The 23,251-nt window shown below is 43.6% G+C and overlaps 1 protein-coding gene across 3 annotated transcripts in view; it reads left to right on the top strand.

The window, feature by feature from the left end:
• Positions 1–23,251, top strand: part of etv4 (ETS variant transcription factor 4) — a 62,963-nt gene that overhangs the window by 38,679 nt on the left and 1,033 nt on the right. For all 3 annotated transcript variants that reach the window (XM_084323724.1, XM_084323725.1, XM_084323726.1), the window contains exons 5-10: positions 4,692–4,821; positions 5,859–6,197; positions 9,810–10,222; positions 13,581–13,649; positions 15,554–15,601; positions 17,358–17,530. In XM_084323724.1, coding sequence (XP_084179850.1) covers positions 4,692–4,821; positions 5,859–6,197; positions 9,810–10,222; positions 13,581–13,649; positions 15,554–15,601; positions 17,358–17,530 — 1,172 coding nt within the window. The remainder of the gene's footprint in view (positions 1–4,691; positions 4,822–5,858; positions 6,198–9,809; positions 10,223–13,580; positions 13,650–15,553; positions 15,602–17,357; positions 17,531–23,251) is intronic.

Consider the following 23,251-nt stretch of genomic DNA (forward strand, 5'->3'; position numbering starts at 1 on the left):
CACAGTGTGTCACTGACTGGATAAGTGCAAAGCATGCAATCAACTACTAGAAGTTATCCAACCAATGCCACGGCGTATCCATGACAATTAAAACATGTAATGAAACAATAGCTTAAAATTATGCCATTTAAAAAATCTATAATGTGAAATGGTTATATGAATTACAAAGTATCAATTAATTTAGAATGATCCCTTTTTATTTCTAGCGCTTCCATTCTCCTTTTAAAAGCGGCAAATACCTGCAAGGCAACTAGTGATGACTTAGTGTGAACAGGGCTGTGGTGGCGTGCGCTGCAAACTTCCAGAGACAGGCGTTTGGCAAAGCCACCGATCAGGTAAACAGCGGACCTAAAGCTCTCCAGATCCTCTCTCGACTTCAGCTTGGATTCCCCGACGCTAGCCCCTTTAATGGTAGGAAATACTCTGTCTGAAACGAGACAAGAGGAGTTCACCGCGCGGTCCCTACAGACACTTGGAAAGAAATCTTTTTACAAACATTTTAATGGTGTTTTTTTTATTACCAATAATGTTTAACAAATATATTTTACATGAATAATAGTAGAAATATATATATTTTTTTTTTAAATAGCAATAAAAAAGAGGTTACAACAAGGTGTGGTAGTAAGAAGATGCCATCAGAGGATTTTTCCACACCTGTCGGAGTAGCTAGTACCACTTCACATTTTCCACTTCGGACGGGAATCCCGTAGAATCCATGCCTTGTTTTCCCACTGCCTCTGTATCCCCCAGCTGAGGAGCCCATTGTGTGGAGAAGAGCTGGTGGTGGTATTAGGGGGAGCGAGGGGGATGGGGAGGTGGTTAAGGGGGTTGCAAGGTGCCATCACTGGTCCTGGGATTTGTTTGTGGTGGGTGTCAACTGAATAGAGACCCCCCCCCCCCCCATCTGTAATGATCCCCCCGCTTCCTAAAGCACTCAACCATGACCATCACCTTTCACCCCTCAACCAACCCCCCCACTCCTCCCCTAAGCACCACCATTTACATATGTAAAAGGTCCAACTCCACCCCCGCCCTCAGCTGGGGTCACCCCCCCCCCATACAGTAGATGGCGCTCAGAATAGTGAGTCGAATGGAAGGAGTTGCCAAAGAAAACCACTGATACTGTGAGATAAAGCGAGCTGGAGTTGAGGAAGAACCTTCTGACATTATCAGTTTGGGATGTGTTCTTAATCCCTCCCTACTCCCACCTCACTACTACCACCACCACCTAAACTCAAACGGGGAGGAGGGGACATGCACGCACACACACACACACACACACACAGGCAGATACGCACTCTCACAAGAACACATTCTGATGTGCCTCACGCACACACAGACACACATGCATACACATCTGTGTTATCTCCAAATTTGTCTGCTTTAAATGGCTGTAGCTAATGTGTACTGTATCTTGTCTTAGCAGATCTAAACACCTTTCTGGGCCATCAGGTTCTATGTTTATATTCATGAGCCCCCCCCCCCCCATGTAAAAGAGAAACTCTATGAAATATGATGATCTTGGAGAAAGGGTGATGTAACACTTAACAAAGCTGTTAAAGGCTGTAACCAGAGCCTGAAAACTGGGGTCAAATTGGCCCAAATAAAACCGCAAAGAGAGGAGAACGCAAAAGAACATAACTCTCCTCCACTCTATTTACAAGACTGCCACTACCTTGTAAACTTCTGCAGCAAATTTGACATCATTTGGACTCTGAAGATTTACGGAGATACACCAGACATTTTGAAATATTTCGGCGGAAGCCTGGGTTTGTTTCGATTGAGGAGAGTTCTTGGAATCTTTGAATGTTTCTCAAATTAATTCTCCAATTATCCAATTAATCTTTTTCCCTGATTCATTCATGAGGATCAGAGCGTGTCGAGTATTCATATTTCCTACATTGTTCTTTGATCCATGGCTTGATTAATTAGTGGATTCATTGTCAAGGGATTCATTGTCAAGGGACGTTCAGCCAACTCCGGCTAATTGGAAGAGCACGCCAGGCAACAACACTAATCACACATACTACACACACACACACACAAACACACACACAGCTGTCCCACACTCATTTATCAGAGTAATTAATATCCTGCAAAGTCACACATGCATGCACACCCACACACACCTCTCGGTACAGTTGACTTGATGCCGCTCCCATGCCAGGCAGAGCACATTCTGAGGCTGTCCCTATAAAGTGAGGGCCATGTCAACGGCAATATTCCGGCCAATCGCATTAGTGGCTCCACTTGGCTGCATCATTGTGAGTGGACATGTGTACATCGGAGAGAGAGATAGGGGGGGGGGGGGGGGGGGGGGGGGGCGTCAATAGACAAACGCAGTGTTATTGGACAGGCAGTCATGAGCCACTCCTCGGTACGATCAGATGAGTTGCTGCTGGAGGTTTAGGGAGGACTGGAATCCCATTGTGTCTGTCTGGGAAATCTGGGTAAATACTTTGTAATCCCGCTGATCCCCCGCTAAAGCCAACACTTCCTCACCTGCCTGCCCGGTCATGGGAGAGTGAGCCGCAGACATAATAGGAAAGGCTGCCCTGGGACACATGTCTCCCATAGTCTGCCTCCGCGTTCCAACCCGTCCCTTGACTCCTTCCGGTGTGTACCACTTTGTGTACCACTTTGCACGCGAGGCGTGGAATTCTGAGAACTGTAACATTCTGATAGTGATGTAACAAAGGGCAACTCGGGCCTCCCTCCTCCTAACTGAAAGCCGCGGAGTGTTCAGTTAAATTCCAAGATGGGATTCGGAGAGAACATTCCTGAGAGAGAAACGTAGGCCTGTACTCCTGAAAGAAGACAGGGGATCGGCTGCATTTTCGAGCAGATGATCAGACGCGTCGCACAGCAGGGGCTCCTTCCAGTCCGTCCTGAAAACAGATGCCAACACTTTGCTGCTTCCAATACCTAAAAGAAAAACAAATCCACTGAAACCACCCCCAGTTCTATACCTTTAATGTCACCCCTTTCCTGTTCTCTCGTTCTATTCACTTTTATTTTTCTTTCTTCATTTCATTCCTCTTTTCTCTTGCTTTAGCAGGACAGTCATCTCTCACACACACACACACACACACACACACACCACACATACACACACACAGCCAGTCGCAGCATTTTTCTCCTCCCTTTTTGTGAATGAGATACAGTATGTAATTACCTGGGCTCAGATTACAGCGCGGCCTGTTCCGTCACTCCACACCCACAGCGTGCACACGCACGTACATGCACACACGCGCACATACACACACACACACACACACACACACACACACACACACACACACACACACACACACACACACACACACACACACACACACACACACACACACACACACACTAAGATTACTAAACACACACAGACACACACACACAGATGTACACACACACACAGATGTACACACACACACAGATGTACACACACACACACACACACACACACACACACACACACACACACACATAAACACAGGGCTTCCCAGCTGGAAGTGCACAGCTGCTGCTGTTTACCCTGTCGGGCCAGAAAAACATCCTGTACGGTACTCTGGGGTGAAAACCTCCCTCGCATAATAAACACAAGCCCTTCGGCACACAGTCTGAAGCTCCACTTTGGGTGGGTTTCTGTGGCCTTCAAGGCAGAGGGCCCCACCAGCACGCCAGCTTGATTGACAGTCAGATGATATCTTGTTTAGGATTTCAATTGGGGGGGGGGGGGGGGGATTCAATTGGGGTGGGGGGTTGATTTTGGAGGATCCAAAACTGATACTTGGTATATTCCTTTCAAAGAGTGAATGTAACGATGACGTGGTACTGTAACATTATTATTACACTACACGATTATTATTCTCGCCTCCCTCGCTCCTTACTTCAAACGTCACCTTTGTACAGAGAGACAAATCAATAAAGTGTCAACTGTAAGCATCTGGATGTTGGAGAGGAAACGATACAGACAGTATGGTACAGTGTTCTTATAGAGATACAGACAGTATGGTACAGTGTTCATATAAAATAGTAACATTGCCTTTCGTCAGAGCAGAGACGGCTCTCTGGCTCCTTCAGTTGTTTAGGTTTGGGCTTGACTTTGACAGAGGAAGTTTCGGCTGCTGTTGTGTCTGGAAGGGTGAAAAGAAGTGGGCGAGGACACATGTAGGGCCTTCAAATGAAGGCTGGAATGTGCTGTGTGTGTGTGTGTGTGTGTGTGTGTGTGTGTGTGTGTGTGTGTGCGTGCGTGCGTGCGTGCGTGTTTAGATGTGCCTGTCTAACTACCCAGTCTCTTATGTGCGCTGGCTGGCACGTGAAGGGGATTCCTGTGTTAATAGAAGTATTTGCTGTCGGCCTTTGAGCTTGACGACAGTAGTATTAGGGAAGGGCTGGAAATGAAAACAACCACCCTTGCCGTGTGCCAACCGGTGTGTCTGTGTTTCTCTCTCTCTCTCTCTCTCTCTCTCTCTCTCTCTCTCTCTCTCTCTCTCTCTCTCTCTCTCTCTCTCTCTCTCTCTTTCTATTCTTTTTCTTTCTCTGTCTGTCTCTGCCCCTCTCTCTTATTCTCCCTTTTTCTTTCTATCGCTCTGTCTTGCTCTTACTCTGTCACACACACACACACACACACACTGTACACACTTTTTCTCTCTATAACACACTCTTTCTCTTTCTCTCTCTCTCTCTCTCTCTAGCGGTGGCATTCCACAGCCCGCCGGTAACGATCAAGAAGGAGCCCCAGAGTCCAGGCTCTGACCCCAGCCAGTCCTGTAGCCACAAGCAGAGCTTCTCCTACCCGAATGGGGAGCAGTGCCTTTATGCCAGGTAGGTCAGCACGGCTGCCCAACGCACGGCCTGTGGGGCAAATTTGGCCTTCACAGCGTTATCTCTGGGTCCTCCAAATGGTTCCATAGAGTTCCATATATTATATTTGGTCAAAAGGTTTGGGCAACCCTTACATCCCCCTCACCCCTCTCTCCAGGATCTTCTGTTTTGTGGACACGATTCCCATTCACTTCTAACTGAGATTTGCGGCCTCTTTCCTTTCCTCACTTCATTCCCTGCATTCTATGTCCCCATATCTCACAACAACACAACACAACAACACAACCCTCGACTAACTACCCAGCGAATGATTGAGTCCATCTTTGGCAGTCGGTAGTTCAGGGTTGTAGGTTGAATAGATTCTGGGTGTCCACTGGGTCAGTTCAATTGTCAGTGTGACTTCTTCTGTTCTGATCCTGTCGAGACAGAATTGTGCCAAATTCTTGGAGGGAGTCATAAAAAATGCATGTTCATTCTTGTAAAAAAAAATAAAACATCTTTAGGCATACGACATCAGCGAGCAATTTGGTCAGATTTAACGAGGGGGGGGGGGGGGGGGTAGGTAATTTGTTGTTTCCCCCTCAGCGTTTCCCCAACATCCACATTGTTTACAAGGAGGATGAATGTAACAGTTTGCACTAACGAGGGCAACGCCTTCAATTTACTTCCTACTCACACATTGCCCCCCTCCCTCCCTCCCTTCCCCAACTGCATTCATATTTGGCTAATAACATTGAATGAAGCAGAATGATCACTTATGCTTTCAACCGGCGGGTGATTAGTCTAAATTGAATGATGGGAATGCCGAGTAAGTTAATTGCCACACACACACACACACACACACACACACACACACACACACACACACACACACACACACACACACACACACACACACACACACACACACACTGCCTTCATGCACAAGTCACAGTCTACATGCCACACTGACCACTGACCAAGTCTAAAAACAAACCCATTACCACATATAAACATGTTCTAAACATGTCTTTGTGTGTGTTGCGTGTGCTCCCCAGTGCCTACGAGCAGAAGAGGGCGGCTGGAGGAGCTAAAAGCTCATGCTCAGGGACGCCCATGTCTCCCATGCAGCAGCAGCAGCAGCAACAGCAACAACAACAGCAACAACAACAGCAGCAACAACAGCAACAACAGCAGCAGCAGCAACAACAGCAACAGCAACAACAGCAACAACAGCAGCAGCAACAACAACAACAACAACAACAACAACAGCAACAGCAGCAGCAGCAACATTACTCCCCCAAGCCTACCGTGGTGGGGCGGCCCGACCCTGGGTATATGAACCCCCCTGCTGCCTCCCAGCCCCTGCCCACTCACAACTACCCCGTCAACCCCAGGTACACCCACAAAAACAATGAATGCAATAAATACATCTTAAAATGGGGGGTAAAGTGAACTTCAACAACAATGACAAAAACACATTGCAAAAAACCAAGTGCTAAATAGAAGCATAGAACCGTAACTGTCAGGGCTGATCTACCAGGACATGATGCAATACGTCTGACTGAAATCATATACACTGATACACAGCCACACAGGTGCAGGCAACCAGCGTAACTTGACCAATCATATACTAGGGCTGACCTTCGAATTTTTTTTGGCATTCGAAGCTTTGGGGCCGAGATTCGATTTTAATTCGAAGCTTCGAGATAAAAAATAAATAAAGAATTAAAATATATATAAATATTTATATTTTTTTTATGTTATGGGACTTGTACAGCACTTTGGTCAACGTTGTTGTTTTTAAATGTGCTCTATAAATAAAGTGGATTAGATTAGATTAATTAATTAAATTAATAATGAGTCGGGAGCTGCGCTTTATACCTTCGTCTATAAAGTAAACAATTATATAAATATTTATATGTAGTTAATAGAGACAAAGGCAGAATTCGACTTAATTTTTTATTAAGACATGTAAAACAGTAAGATTTTGTTGGGACAGAGTGGGACAAATAGATAATGTAAATTTTTTTATTAGAATAACATGGTCTTCACTGAGACCAATGTTTTTTTTTGCTTCAAAAAGAGGGACATCCTCTCAATATGTGGGATGTTCGGTCAAATGGTGGGACAGTACAACCAAAAGGGGGACACCTGGTCATCCTAGTCGGGACACTATAAAAAATACGATAGAGAATTGTCAGTGGTATAAAGTAAAACTTTTGACAATAAATAAAATCAGAATTTGTTCTTACTTGCTTGCCTGGGTAAATAAAGGTTATAGAAATGTAAAAAAATTTATAAAATTTTGAAAACCGATACCGATATTTTCCGATATCACATTTTAATGCCGATATCGGCCGATAATATCGGTAGGCCGATAATATCGGACATCCCTAAAGCCGTCATTTATAAAATTAATAAAAGAAGCACAATGAACACAAATCTGTCAGTGCCGAGTCCGACCTCATCTTAAATAACAAACAGCATTGCTGGTTGTAGTTAACAAAGAGAGGCAGAGTTGATTTTGCAGGAAAAAAAAGATAAAAAAATTAATTATAAAAAAAGAAAAAAAGGTATATATTCAAATGTTATTTTCCCCTTCGAATTCCATGCCCATCGAACGAAACTTCGAAGTATTTAAGACAGCCCTATCATATACACTGATACACAGGTGCAGGCAATCAGCGTAACCTGACCAATAGAGGTAGAGGTACAAAGGGACCAATAGGTCCAGCAGAGAGAGTTAGGGAACCCCATAGCGACGCAACCTCAAAATCCCAATCTATGCCATCATACATCACACAGCATAAAATCTATTGAAAACGTTGTATTATATTAAATAGAATATCACTGTAGTGCATTAGGAAATATCCAAATATAAGGCAACATCAAAATAATTCAAACATCTTACTACATCTTGAAACATCTTATGGACAGCCCCCTCCTCCTGTACAGTGTTTGCAAGTGTGAAAGTCAAACCAAATTACCCGGAGAATGTGAATGTGTTACATCTGAAAGTACTCAACCTCTATTGCCTTTAACTAGGAATGTACAACACTTCAACTTAGCATATTTTAGGTAATTAGATTTGAATAAAAAATATGTCCCCATTCTTAGGGTGTGTGTAGCACTTCATTAGCCAGCTTTCCGTCTACACAACCTTCATCAGCCTTCACACACACTCAACTAAGTTTGAAAACAGTGTTCACCTGCAAACAGGAACACGCCGACATTATGGGAAATGCTCTCGCAGAGTTTTAAACTAGGCTAGCTGATCCGTATCTGCTTCAATTCATTGTACTAAGCTAGGCTAGCTTGCAGCCAGATAGCTTTCTACTGAACGCACAAAGAGGGAATTGGTATCTATCTTCTTGTCTGACTCTGGAGAAGGCGATAAGTGCATTTCACATAATGTTGGCGTGTAAATGGTGCATTTTATATGGTGCATGTTCTTTTTAACACTTTCAGTGCCCAGCAGGGGGCGCACATTTAGTGCTTGAATGCCCACCATCCACTTCAATGTTAGCATTAATATCGCCGAATCTATGTTTTAAATTATGGCTATGTGTCTAATCTGCCCGTCGCTTATCAATGACTCATTTCCAGTCAACATTGTCGAAGCGGATTGTTTTTTTATCGGTTCATTTCCGTTTTATAGCATTTTGAAAAGCCATCGTTTTCACGGGGGAAAAAAAGATTCCATGATAATCGCCCTGTACTGTAATATTCTAGAACGTTGTAATTTTTCGGCCTATTTATTAATCGTTTTCAAATAAACGCTAGATTATCGATAGTATATGTGTACGTGTGCACGCTGGTGCCGCGCGCTGAAAATCGATTCTCTCAGTTCCTGGTCGTTCTTACAGTCAAACAGCCATATCACATTATAGGGGAAAAGCTTATATCTCCGTGAAAACGGGTCTGATTATCCTAAAATAGATTCCTTACCTGAGATCAGATGGTATCCAAATGGATTATTCCAATTCCTGATCGCCATTCCAAAAATCAATCCTTTTATTGATCCAACGCGTATACTGTAAAACACATATTACACGCTGTGCTGAGGGTCCAGAATTAATCTGATCGGCTCTGGTTACATGCGTGAGAAGTAAAATGTGGATTCCGGAGTTTTTTTTTCTCATGCATTTTCATTGAGTCCAATCCAAAAGGGTGCATTACCATCTGGGAGACGATAGGGGGCGCTTTTTTCACATCTGAGCGCCTGGCGGGGCAGATTTACCAACGGTAGACTCGGTTGATGAAATATGAATTCAGATCGCTAATAAAAAAAATAAAACGAGAATTCTCGTGATGGGCATTCAACCCGCGGGCTGATAACCCGAGATATCTCATGATGGGCATTCAAAGTGTTAAAGGGGAACGCCACCCATTATAAGGATTTGCATAATTATGTTCTTCTTGTGCCCCCAGGACAGTTGAAGTCAGTTTTTGTGAACACACACCACTCTCACCACCTCAGCTCACACAGACATTTATGGCCTCATAAAGTCAGAGCCCCATTCATTGTCTATGGAGCAGCCCGAGATTTTACATCCCAATCACCGATCGGAGGGTTCTCTCTCTCTCCTATTTCTAGCTTTAGGAGAGAGCGGTGGGCACAGGAAGAACATAATGTGAGCGAGTGGTATTCCCCCTTTTAAAACAGACTTCTGTGGATGAATCAACTTTCAAGAATTAAAATGAGATGTACCTCGTTGATATTGTTATTATTATCCATGCAGTTGTACACGCTACCTCAAGGAATGGGTTTTCAATGATTCGTGGTCCGTAGGGTTATGACATATTTTCAGTACACATTAAGGACCATCAACCTTCAATTTAATTTGGTGGAAAAATGGGAAAACACCACAATTTGATTAGCTGACTTTCACAACAGCAAAGCCTATTGAAACCTGTGACCCATTATAACAAACCAAGTCTAGTGAATGAATGAATGCATCTATCCTAACTATCTATCTATTCGTCCCCTCTACTGTGTCCAACAGTTCCAGGTATCAGACCCCCACCGTGGACCCTATGTGCGGCCCCTTCCCCCAACAAGGGCAGGCATACCAACGCATGGCCCCCGCCTCAGCTGGGGGAGCTCCTAGTGGGGGCAGTGGAGCTGGAGGAGGTGGAGGGCCAGGGGGTGGTGGTGGAGGTGGTGGTGGAGGTGGTGGTGGAGGTGGTGGTGGAGGTGGGTACCATCGACAGCACTCTGACCCCTGCCTGCCCTACCTGCAGCACAGCTTTAAACAGGAGTACCTGGACCCGCTGTACGAGCGGGCAGCCCACATGGCAGCACCGGGCCACGCACCCCACCCCCACCCGCATCCGCATCCCCATTCGCACCCACACAGGTTCCCACCGGCGCACATGATGGTCAAGCAGGAGCCTACGGACTACACCTATGAGCCTGGTGAGTGACGGGTCGCGTGACCTATGGGGAACCTCGAACATTCTGGGGTGTTTTGGAACACTTACTTCCTTTCATTCTCATTCATGACCACAGCCACATTTGAAAGAGATTTGATTGGAACCATTCATATGAACCATGGCATATGGCACAGACCAATCTCAGGTCAAAATCATGGCACTGAAAAGAAAAGACAAACAGTACTGTTTCCCCAAGAGGATCAATAAAGGAATATCATATCTGATCTTATCTTATTATGTATAGATGCTTCAGATGTAAGTGTCTTTCACTTTCTATGTCAACCCGGCAATGCCCCGAGTCGAACAGGCGCTTTGAAAAAAAATATATATTACTGGTATTGTGTGGCATCGCATTCTGCCGCACAAAAAGCCTCTTGTCTCCCCGGTGTGCACGGCCAACCTTAGAACATAATGTCCAAAAAGGACAAACACTGCTCCTCAACTCCTCAGACTCAACCCTACCCCCTACCCCCTCCCCCTGCTTCCAAAACTCCTCCTTTCAACTCTCTGACACTTTGCGAAAAAGAAAAGGCAAAGAAAATAATTTAAAAAATCGTTGCTCCTCCACTACACTCCTCCCTCTCTCCCTCCCTCCCTCCATTGGTCTGTGAGAGAGGGAGGCAGAGGAATTTCATTGAGAAAATGGAGGGCACTGGAAAGACTAGAGTCCCCGGTGGAGCGCTCGGGGGTTTCGGGTTGCTCCAGCGGTTTCCTTTTCTCCAGCCTGATGAACTCATAATGGAAAAATGAGCGTGGCCGCAGTAACACGACCCGCTCACTAGCTGGGCTGGGCTGAAGAGTGGGGGGGGGCATAGGGTGGATGGGGTGTAGGGTTAGCCAGCCTGAGCCCTTTAACAACCGGCCCCGGTCCCACTAGACAGGCTCAGCAGCCAACCTCTCTAGAGATCCTCTGTTTGTTCACCTCTCACTGAAAAACATTATCCCGCCGCCCATCCTGCAGATTGTTTTGCCTGTTTGTGGGTATTGTACTCGACTCGCGATGCGAGAAATATACGCTGAACAAGACAATTGAATCTTGTAACAATAATATTATTAAGACATTATTATCATTACGATGACCATGAAACTAGTAACATGCTAAATCGTCTGCTAGTATCTTGAAATAACCTTGATGAGTAAAGTACAAGAGTCAAAAATTATAAAAATTTAATAAAAGAAAAAGTTCAATAGTTTGCCTTGTTTTAGTTTGTTTGCTTCACTGTGGAACGGGTATTATAGGTAAAATCACCTGTTGAATATAAGGCGACGGCTGAGATGTCATTCAGTTTTACAGCCACCCTCACGTTCAGTTCAGTGAATGATGAAACGTGAGGGGTGAGAAATGCAATACGCTACATGCATTGTGTCTCTCGTTTACCTGTTCACAGTCGCTATAGAGGTGACAGTCAACAGAGAGAGAAGCTGTTTTTATTGCCATTCCCACAGGGCCCTATAGGCACAGAGAAGGACAGCTACAAAGACTGCCTTCCAGCTCTGAAACCAACATACCATTCATGTATAATAAAAACCTGTGTAACAGCGACACAAATTCCTTTAAATTTTGTTTTCTGTTTTCTGGACCCATACCTTTGATAGGGGGCCAGATAGCAATGACAAAGTTGAGCTTTGTGCTTTGGGTACTTGGACAGCCTTGGAGGAAATGGGGAACAACAAAAGAATGCTTGTCTGTGGATACAGTGTGTTGCTGGGAGGAGGAGAGAGTTACAACTCTGGGAGTTGCCTGAGATAGAGAGAGAGAGAGAGAGAGAGAGAGAGAGAGAGAGAGAGAGAGAGAGAGAGAGAGAGAGAGAGAGAGAGAGAGAGAGAGAGAGAGAGAGAGAGAGAGAGGGGGGGTCTTATCAAAAACAGATAGCAAAATACCTTCAAGACAACAAAACACCTTTGTATTCCACTGGAGTCTAGAATTTAAGGGGAGCAGTTAGGGGTAAAGTGCCTTGCTCAAGGTGCACTTCAGGGACGGGAGAGTGTTATTCACTCACTTCCCCCGCCAGGCCAGGGGAATCGAACCGGTCACAAGGCCGCTTCTCTAACCCGAGTGATTGATAATGTATTATAGTGGTGTGATTTTCATCTCTGTAGTGTGACCAAGAGCGGGCAGATGCTGCTACTGCGCACAGGCCCCGTGTAAATGCAGATTTGAGTCATAGTCTCACATTGAAATTGGCGTTCCCTCACCTAATCATCAGCATTGTGTTGCATGAAAAGAGACAAAATTGCCCGGCCACTCAGAGCACCATTGACCCTGGTGCTCTCGCACAAAATCTCCCCATCACTCCCTAGTGGCAGCCCGCCCTCTCTGGCAGACATATTATTTACACTGTGATCGAGTGCTGCTGCCCCGGAATGGAGGGCTTGATTTTCCCCAGTGGCATCTTATCACAGCCACAGCGCTGCAGCTGCATTCCCCAGGAGTGAGTCACGGCCCCAGCCAGAGGCAGGAGAGAGCTACACCTTTCACCCACTATATAGGACCTCCTCTCTCCCCACTCTCTCGCTCATATAGCCTACAAACACAGACAGGCAGACAAATAAACCTGGTGACACAAGTGCACGCACCCACAGACACACAGACGCGCAAAGACAAACACACAGTGTGCACAAAGACTTAACACACATACAGATGCACAAAGACAGATACACACACACGCACACACACACAATGTCAACAGCCACAAGAAAAATAGCAAAACTTGTAAAGAAAGCTCATCATAACACGTTTTCCAAATGCTTTTATAAGTGTTCCAACTTGCTTATAATGTGAGATTAATGAGGGAAACATAAAAATCTATTTCGGTGAATGTTTCGAGTCAGTCAATGATGTGCCTAGACAGAGAGCAGAAATCCCACACCCTATACTGTACAGCTTGTCTGGTCTTGTGCAGGTGCTCGCTCACGGCCTAAAAATACCCCTGATACAAGACAAGTGATATGATGATAAATTCGGCTTTTGCCCTTGCCACGCTGGGGGGAGGGGGGGCGATCACACCGAAATATGCACATAATACTCTCTTCTCCTCTGTTCCCCGTGGTTATTAGCTTCGTAGTCCCATTTTGTATTCCTGTATGAAAATGAGTAAAACTATAGTATCCCTGTGTTGTTGTTTTTGTACAATTACTATAGACATACTAGAGTGAATCACTGTAGAAATACTATGGTAAACAATATACATATATATTTTTAAATGGGTATATTATACATATTATACAAAGAAACAAAGGAGTATAATCTTTGTACGGGTTCTTACAAAACAAATGCGATACTCTTGAACATATTGAATGCATTTTGTTGACGTGTAGCTTTCTGTGTTTCCTTCTCATAGATGTGCCTGGATGTCCTTCCATGTACCACCACAGTGAGGGCTACCCGAACACCCAGCACAGTAATGAAGGTCATTTAACATATAGATTTCTTATATAATAATACTTAAAGGGGAACTTCACCAAAAAAAAACAAAGCTGATTTATTTTGCACATAATCTCACATACATCCCAAAACATTTTGCACACTAGACAGCACAGTTTTTGTTCATTTAGTTATGACAGTTAGTTTGAATATGGCCACCGGTGATGTCATCAGGGACATTAAATCCTTGGGTTTTGTTAATTACAGCTCCATGAAATGATGCCTTGTCTTATAGGGACTACTAACTTATCATTTCATTGAGCTGTAATTAAGGTTACAGTGTCCCCGATGACATCACATCACAGTGGCCATACTCTAACTCATTACTCAATAACTGCCAAACTAAATTAATATGTGCAAAACTGGGTTTTTGGATGTGTGTGAGATGATGTGCAAAATAAATCCTTGTTGTTTTTCGGTGAAGTGCCTCTTTAACATAATAATGAACCCTTTCATGTTTATGATGTCACATAACTCCTCTTAAATCCAAATATGATTAGCCACTGTTCACAAACATGACAATAGGGAGGTGTAGTCTGACGTCACTGGTTGTTCCACACGTATAGGGATTTATCATTTGGAAAATGGATTATCGGCTATAGTAACAATTCTGCCGCATGGAAATTGAAAAGCTTAACATTTTGCACAAAATAAGTTCCCTTCTATCACATTAATTATTATTATTATTATTGTTTAAGCATTTTTGGTTGAAATAAAATTTGGCGATTTATTTTTTTATGATTAATTGCGAATATTTTCATGTTGAGCTATAGATTGTGGATGAATAAGCACAGAAAGGTACACCATGCAAATGTTAATGCTATTTGTTCTAAACGAGACAATTTAGAAATGGGCAATGGGGAAATACATTGCATTGGACAGAGGGTGGAACACGAAAAACGGCAATGACGTAACCACTACACCTCCTATACTAAACCTTTACCGTATCAAAATGCATTCAGTTTAATTGGAACAATTGGTTATCTTGTATCCCACTAAATCAAATTCAAATTTCAAATAAAAATTAATCTATTGAAGAAATGTCTCCAATACCATGGTTTTCTGGTGGGTCAACCCATTTATTTACATTAGGATTTGCTCCTTTAATCTAAGAGTTCACGATGATGTTGATTGAATGAGAACGATGCGTGTCTCCAATCTCTCTCTCTTTCTCCTCTCTCTCTCTCTCTTCTCTCTCTCTCTCTCTCTCTCTCTCTCTCTCTCTCTCTCTCTCTCTCTCTCTCTCTCTCTCTCTCTCTCTCCCACCCATCCTTTATCTAAACGGGGCCTTTGCTGGCTGAAGCTTTGCGGTCATTGGCTAACTGGCCTAGAGTGTCTGTGTTTCCATTGGCCAACTGGTGGCGTGGCTGTGTTTCCATTGGCAGGGGCTCCGGCCTCACCCCTGCCTCAAGAATCCCTGGATAAATATTACTCCTGGAAAAAGCCAGAGTATTTTTCCCAGTGAAAAAGAAAAACAATCCTCCCCATTCACTCCCCATTGTTTTGTCACACCATTTTGGGAAATTCCTCATGTTCTGTAATTACGCTTAGCGAGTGGGAACTCTGGAATAACTTTCTTTAAAATGGCCAAAATATAAATCCACAAGTGTAGTTATGAGGGTGTTACTCATAAGACAGAGAGTATCCCTTTTCATTTGTTTGTGCTGTGAAAGCATCTCCCTCTCACCGAGCACTCCTGTCCAAGTGGAAGCAGAAGAGGGTCGCGTACTCATCGCCTTAGTAGTGTTATTCACGAATGAACCCATCACACAAACCCCTGTCTTGCTGAGATGCTGCTCAAAGCTTGGCATTGATCCCGCCTCGACAACCTAATTGTAGTAAGAACAAGGCCACTTGGGACGCTAACACAATCCCCTTCTTATCTTCCAGGCTATCTCTTTGAAAACGACTCCCGTCTGGTTCCAGAGAAATTTGAAGGTGAGCCTCGACAACGCAACTGTTCTCTTAATCCACTGCACTTTCAATCAGCCTTCATCAAAGGCGTACAGACACACACACATACACACAGCTTTAACTTTGCACGCCACAATCCACTTGGCTAGGTGTCAGTTGGATCACATGGGTTATGGATGGTGGCACCCAGGGTATCCATCTCTGCAAGAGAGAAACACAACCCATAAAGTCATCTAGCTGGATCTCAGGTTGAGATCAAGTCCCCTATCGCCGGTCACCATCTTGTATTGGTACCAGAGCTTCTTGTGTATCAGATATAGTGACATTCCACACAATAAGCGTCAGAGGGTCCTCGCAAAGCAACCTAACTACAGTACGTAGGTGAGGGCAGAGCCAGTGGGTTTGGTTTCTCTGTGAGTTAGACGTGTGGTTTTTCCCATGGTGTCGTTAGTGCCAAAGAAGATTGAGTTTAGAGCCTGAGGGCTTTTTGCACTGGTTCAACCAGTGATGTGTGAAGTGTATTCGAGAGTCACCAGTTACTTACATCATGTCCTCATGTTCCCACGCTTTGTGTACAGCGTTTCCCATTACTAATAAATAACCGATCGTATATCAATATCACATTTGCATATTGTCTCACCCCAGTTATTTGTAATCCTCCTTTTTCAACCATTCCTATGGGTATCAATGAACAGCATGTGTTCCGTTCTATCCTGTCCACAGCTATGCGCTTTCACATTTAAAGGGGAATGCCACCCATTTTAGGAAATAAAACATGTTACTCCAGGCACCACGGTGACGCACCATGTAGCTGCGGTCGCAGTGTAATCGCAATTGTCCTGAGTTCGAATCCGGCCCAGGACGTGTGTTGCATGTCTTCCCCCATCTCTTCACCCAATTTCCTCTCTGACTGTCCTATCCACAATAAAGCTGAAAAATGCCGCAAAAAAACATATCTTAGAAAAAGAAGAAAAAAAACATGTTACTCCTGTGCCCCAGGACAGTTCAGTTATAATCGACAACAGCAGGATAAAATGTTGCTGATATTGCCATACGTTTCTCTGCCCCACATTCCCATTTTTGCTAATTCTGACATAACACGGGCAAGACGACATGCAAAAGGTTATCGACAGGGGTGTAAAGTACTTGAGTATTTGTACTTCGTACAATGTACTGTTTCTGGGGATTTGTACTTTACTAGAGTATTATTAGGTTTGTATACCTGTACTTTTACTCAATTACATTTCAGATAAAAAAACATACTTTTTACTCCTTACATTTAAAATGCAGACCTACAAAGTACAAAGTACAAATCTCGCAAGTCCAACCATTTTAATGAGTATATTTGTTTCTCTGGCCGAACTAACGGTAACGTTATTAATCCTGCGTCCGCACTTTATTTAAAAACAGCCAATAAAATCCCCATCAATGGAAAATTAACCCACCCATGCTGATTTGTCCTTGTGCAAGACTAGAAAGCGGGGATCTTTGATTAAACACCTTCTATCAGAAGAATAGACAGTCAGAAAAAAAGTTTTTACTTTAACTTTTTAGTACTTAAGTACATTTAAAAGTAGAAACTTTTGGACTTTTACTCAAGTGTGTTTTTAGCCAGATACTCTGACTTTTACTTTTACTCTGACGATACCCATACTTTCACTTAAGTATAATTTCTGGGTACTTTTTACACCCCTGGTTATCGATATGTCATTGGTTATTTGCGTTAGAAACATCATTGTGATCCTGCTATAAGGCTTACATGTCTGTTGGCCTCCTCCAGGAGAGGTGAAGCAGGAGGGAGGAGGTGTGTTTCGCGAGGGCACACCCTACCAGCGCCGTGGCTCCCTACAGCTCTGGCAGTTCCTGGTGGCCCTGCTGGACGACCCGGGGAACGCCAACTTCATCGCCTGGACCGGCCGCGGCATGGAGTTCAAACTCATCGAACCAGAAGAGGTAGGTCTGGACTCATACCACTTATTATTAGCCCTACAGGCTGCCCTACAGGCTACTGATCAAGCCCCCTCTTAAGTCCAGATGTCAGTGGGGAATGACTGCATTTCTCGCAACATTGCATGCTAGCCATATTCTCTTTCATAAGGTGTGTATTGTTGTAGCCCCTTTCGTGACTGTGATGCACGCCAACAGGGTTTGGACGAGTGAATCCACAGTCCCTTGCTCCTCCATATAGGAAAATCCCATAATTAACTCTGAAGAACTGGTCCTCCGCGAAACGCTCGTTGTACAAGTATCGAGAAATTTCAAAGGTACTCACAGTTGCACAAGGTTCTTGGACAGAGAAATGCAATGGTTTGAAAGCTCGGCGTTGCTAATAAACATTTTAAATAATTTTTATAAACTGGTCAACACTGCTCAAAACGGCTTTAGCTGCCTGATGCGCCTGTGCTGTGATCACAGCACAAGCATGTGCATCAGGCGCCCAATGCCTGAAATAAAGCTGTGTTGACCAGTTTATAGAAATTATTTAAAATGTTTATTAGCAACGCCGAGCTTTCAAACCATTGCGTTTCTCTGTCCAAGACCCTTGTGCAACTGTGAGTACCTTTGAAATTTCTCTGCGATACTTGTACAACGAGCGTTTCGCGGAGGACCAGTTCTTCAGAGTTAATTATGGGATTTTCCTATGGAGGAGCAAGGGACTGTGGATTCACTCGTCCAAACCCTGTTGGCGTGCATCACAGTCACGAAAGGGGCTAGTATTGTAACTTTTATTTATGCAGGATAACGGTAACGCCCTGCTTCACATTCATTATAGTTCCACACATTCCTGGGCACTTCCCAGTACAACCCACTGAGCAGCTCCACAGGAGCATTTAGGGGTCAAGTGCCTTGCTCAAGGGCACTTCAGCGGTTGTTGTTGAGCGAGGGGAGAGAGCATTATTAATTTATCTGGTTCAGAGATCTAACTGGCAACCTTCCAATCACAAGCCCACTCCTCTAACCTTTAAAGGAACGAGCAAACATTATAGGAAATGCACTTACTATCTTCTCCAGAGTCAGGCAAGAAGATATACTGTATGCCAATTTCCTCTCGCGTTCAGTAGAAAGCTATCCAGCTGCAAGCTAGCCTAGCTTAGCACAAATTAATGGAAGAAACAGACCAGCTAGCCTAGCTGCTAAAAATACCTAGGCTAGGCTAGTGCTCCGTCTATCTGCTATCTGCTTCCATTCATTGTGCTAAGTTAGGTTAGCTTGCAGTTCCTTTAAGCTACCGCTGTAATAGCATTGACCTCAAGTTCTCAAGTTCTTTAATAGTTGTCATACAGAAGTACAGAATACTTTCATACAAAATGCTTCTTACTGTTACGCTCCAGAGACTGTGCTAGACAAGATAGTATCAAATAACATAATAACATAATATAGCATGAATTTAGAAGAAGAAAATGAGGTCACAGTGTTCGGTATAGACATATGTACAATGTTCTGAGTTACCATATAATATACAATACACAATACTATGCAGTGTACTAATGTACAGTACTATCTAGTGCAAAGCAGAAATGGGATGAGGTACAATTTTAGGTACAATTTACAGTAAGGTGTACGAGTTGTAGTGCAATCCTTCATCCATAAATATAAAGTGTGGGGAGTGGGTGCTACAGTGTGTTTGTTTAAAGTGGGTGTGTGCTATAAGTGTGTGGAGTGGGTGCTACAGTGTGTTTGTTTAAAGTGAGTGTGTGCGTGTGGATGTGTGTGCTATGTGCGTTTGGTGGTTGTTGTTGTGTAGTGTTCATTCATTGTTCGTTTAGCAGCCTGATGGCCTGGGGATAGAAGCTGATTACACAAATGGCTTGGTCATGCCCACATTTGGCTACGCCAAGTTTCCTTGCACGCAGGAGCAAAAAAATTTGCTGTTTGAGATATAATGCGGCTTGAAGTTCAGCCAATCACATCCAATAGAGGTCTTGCATGGAATGTTTATGTAGTTGTCTCTCATCCAACGTGACCGCCTATACCCACTGGTAGCCACTTTAGAAAGAATCTTGAAATGTCTGTGCAGTAGAGTAGGTAAAACATTGGAAAAGTACAACATTAGTGTTCCACTGTGATCTGTTTACAAGATCCAGTAATAAGTAATAAAACACCACATTATTAAACATTTTATTGATATATTTCTCATATATCAATACACTGTTGTCTCTTCCAACCTGAAGGACAAATGGGCATTCTAAACATTCCATGAAAGGCCTCTATCAGCTGTACTGGCATTGGTCGAGCAAATCTGAACTGTGACCAAGCGAGAAATACATCTGAACTGTGACCAAGCAAGAAATACATCTGAACTGTGACCAAGCAAAAAATACATCTGAACTGTGACAAAGCAAAAAATACATCTGAACTGTGACAAAGCAAAACATACATCTGAACTGTGATCAAGCAAAACATACATCTGAATTGTGATCAAGCAAAACATACATCTGAACTGTGACAAAGCAAAACATACATCTGAACTGTGACAAAGCAAAACATACATCTGAACTGTGACCAATCAAGAAATACATCTGAACTGTGACCAATCAAGAAATACATCTGAACTGTGACCAAGCAAAAAATACATCTGAACTGTGACAAAGCAAAACATACATCTGAACTGTGATCAAGCAAAAAATACATCTGAACTGTGATCAAGCAAAACATACATCTGAACTGTGATCAAGCAAAACATACATCTGAACTGTGACAAAGCAAAACATACATCTGAACTGTGATCAAGCAAAACATACATCTGAACTGTGATCAAGCAAAACATACATCTGAACTGTGACAAAGCAAAACATACATCTGAACTGTGATCAAGCAAAACATACATCTGAACTGTGACAAAGCAAAACATACATCTGAACTGTGATCAAGCAAAACATACATCTGAACTGTGATCAAGCAAAACATACATCTGAACTGTGATCAAGCAAAACATACACCTGAACTGTGACAAAGCAAAATATACATCTGAACTGTGATCAAGCAAAACATACATCTGAACTGTGATCAAGCAAAACATACATCTGAACTGTGACAAAGCAAAATATACATCTGAACTGTGATCAAGCAAAACATACATCTGCACTGTGATCAAGCAAAACATACATCTGAACTGTGATCAAGCAAAACATACATCTGAACTGTGACCAAGCAAGAAATACATCTGAACTGTGACCAAGCAAAAAATACATCTGAACTGTGACCAAGCAAAAAATACATCTGAACTGTGACAAAGCAAAACATACATCTGAACTGTGATCAAGCAAAACATACATCTGAACTGTGATCAAGCAAAACATACATCTGAACTGTGACAAAGCAAAATATACATCTGAACTGTGACCAAGCAAAACATACATCTGCACTGTGATCAAGCAAAACATACATCTGCACTGTGTGATCGAGCAAAAAAAATATTTGCAGCCTGAAGCGAACTTGGTTTTCTCTTCCCCTGACAAAACCCTTGAAAGCTGAGAGATTTCTCTGCGTGACCGAGGCGTGAGTCCAGCGATAACGCCATGCACCTCCTCCGCCACGGGAGATTAAAGAGAGATTCCGCTCAAAGTGCATCGGCATTAAGTTGTTCCCCACTCAACATGCGGCATCACTCCGCTGCCAAAACTGCACACATACTGTGGACGTGTGATCCAGAGAGTGGACAATCCCACTTAAGCACAGCAGCACATTGTCTTGTGGTATACAATGGGTGTCAGAAGGGCTGGAGATTTGTCTAACTGCTCTCATAGGCTCATATTGTGTGTAGTCGTCCCCCCCCCCCCCCCCCCATTAGTTTCCATTTATTATTCAACACTTGAAACAGTATATTGATGCAAAATGAAGGACTAGCTCTATCGTCAAATCGTCCCAACGCCCACCGCCAGTGCCGCCACCTCACCTCCCTTAGCTCCCTACTTTACTGTTGTGATGTTTAAGTCTGCAGCTTGTTTGGACCGGCCGACGACGACCACCGTAACTGGGCCTAATACACACACAGATAGGCCTATACTGTCAATTCCATTATCTTTTTACTGTACATTAAAAATTGATGAGGCCAAGACTTTTACAAGGGCAATTAGGGTGGAGAGAGAGAGCACACACTCAAAGATCAAACAGAACTGCTGGCTGGCTGGCTGCTGTGGGATGTGAGTCTCTTAACCCCTGAGTCATAAGTCTCCTGCTCTCTCTCTCTCTCACATTCTCTCTCTCTCTCTATCTCTCTCTCCCCCCCCCCCCCCTCTTTCTTTAGAACCTGCCTCGTGTCTTGAGATACTCATCAAAACAAAGTTCGCTCCGTTTGAGGCGGTATCAGAATTAGTGCTCGGCTGTCAGTCGGGGGGGGGGGGGGGGGGGAGTTCACGGCGGGGTTGTGACAGTATTTCAACGGGGCGGCCTATGTCAAGCAGGCACCGACTCTTGTTTCATTGCGCGCATTGTGGAGCCCTGGTCACATTCAAGAGGGGGGTAATGTTAGATGCCAGATCCCACGGGCCAACATTTTTACATTTATTTTTAATTTGAAGGTAGTGCGAGTGGTTAAGGTTAGGGTTAGGTTCATAAACAACCTTTTAAAGGTGAAGATTATGACGAGTTGCGGCTTTGCGACGACCCGGCAATAAAGCGGCGATGACCCTGTGTGATCTAGCATCTACCAGTGGTAATGGGTTACATAAAAAGGAAGTGAATCCACATGTGGGGGACTAGCCCTACTCGTGGCTGCGTTGACAGCGTTGGGTGGAGAGAGCATGGAGGGATGCCTTAGACTTGTTGCTGAGGACCCCTAGTGGTTAGAGGATGGAATTGTATTGCTTCTGCTTGGTTATTGTGATGCGGTTCGAACGGGGGATACTCAGTATGACATTCATGAACAAAACAAAACAAATTAAAAACATGTACGTTGCCTGTATTTGATATTGATCTATAGAGATGTCATTTGATGAGGGGTACAGTCTTTGCTCCTTTTAATGGACATAAAAAAAAAATCTAACCCTATTAACCTTACTGTCATGCACTTGTCCTAATATACTATAACTATACTAACCTACACTGTAGCACTCAACACTTTGATGAACATTGTTACTCAACTAATAGAGTTGTGCCCTTCCTGATGACTTGTCGTACAGAACTTGTAAGTTGCTTTGGATAAAAGCGTCAGCTAAATGACTAAATGTAAATGTGTCTTTTCAACTATTTTATATGACTTCCTTGAATCTCTGAAACATGTTTTTGCAAAAGAACTAAAGTCTAAATGTAATTTTAATCGTTTCTTTCTTTCTTGTTTATGGTGGGTGTAGCATACACCACATTTCCTTCCGTGCCTGGACACCCCACACCCAAGAGTAAACACCTTTACAAATTGGGCAGTATTGGCCAGTGTTCCTGGCTCCAAAAAGCACAGCTAATTCATTAATCAAAGCTAATTCATTGTGTGACATCACAAACTGCAATCATTCTGAACAGCTTGTGCTTGTTAATCTGAAGACTTGAAACCCTGGCCAAAGAGCAAAGATAATCCGCCCCAGCGCCTAAATAACATCACAGACTTCTAAATCCATACAAAAACCAGGAAAAACCCAGTTTTCCCCTTTTAACCCTTTCACTACCAAATGGTCTGCGATAATACAGAAGGTTAACCCTTTCACTGCCACACGACAAAGGGTAAACCCTTTCACTACC

The sequence above is a fragment of the Notolepis coatsorum genome, assembly GCF_963971535.1.
Source record: "Notolepis coatsorum genome assembly, chromosome: 10".
NCBI lineage: Eukaryota > Metazoa > Chordata > Actinopteri > Aulopiformes > Paralepididae > Notolepis > Notolepis coatsorum.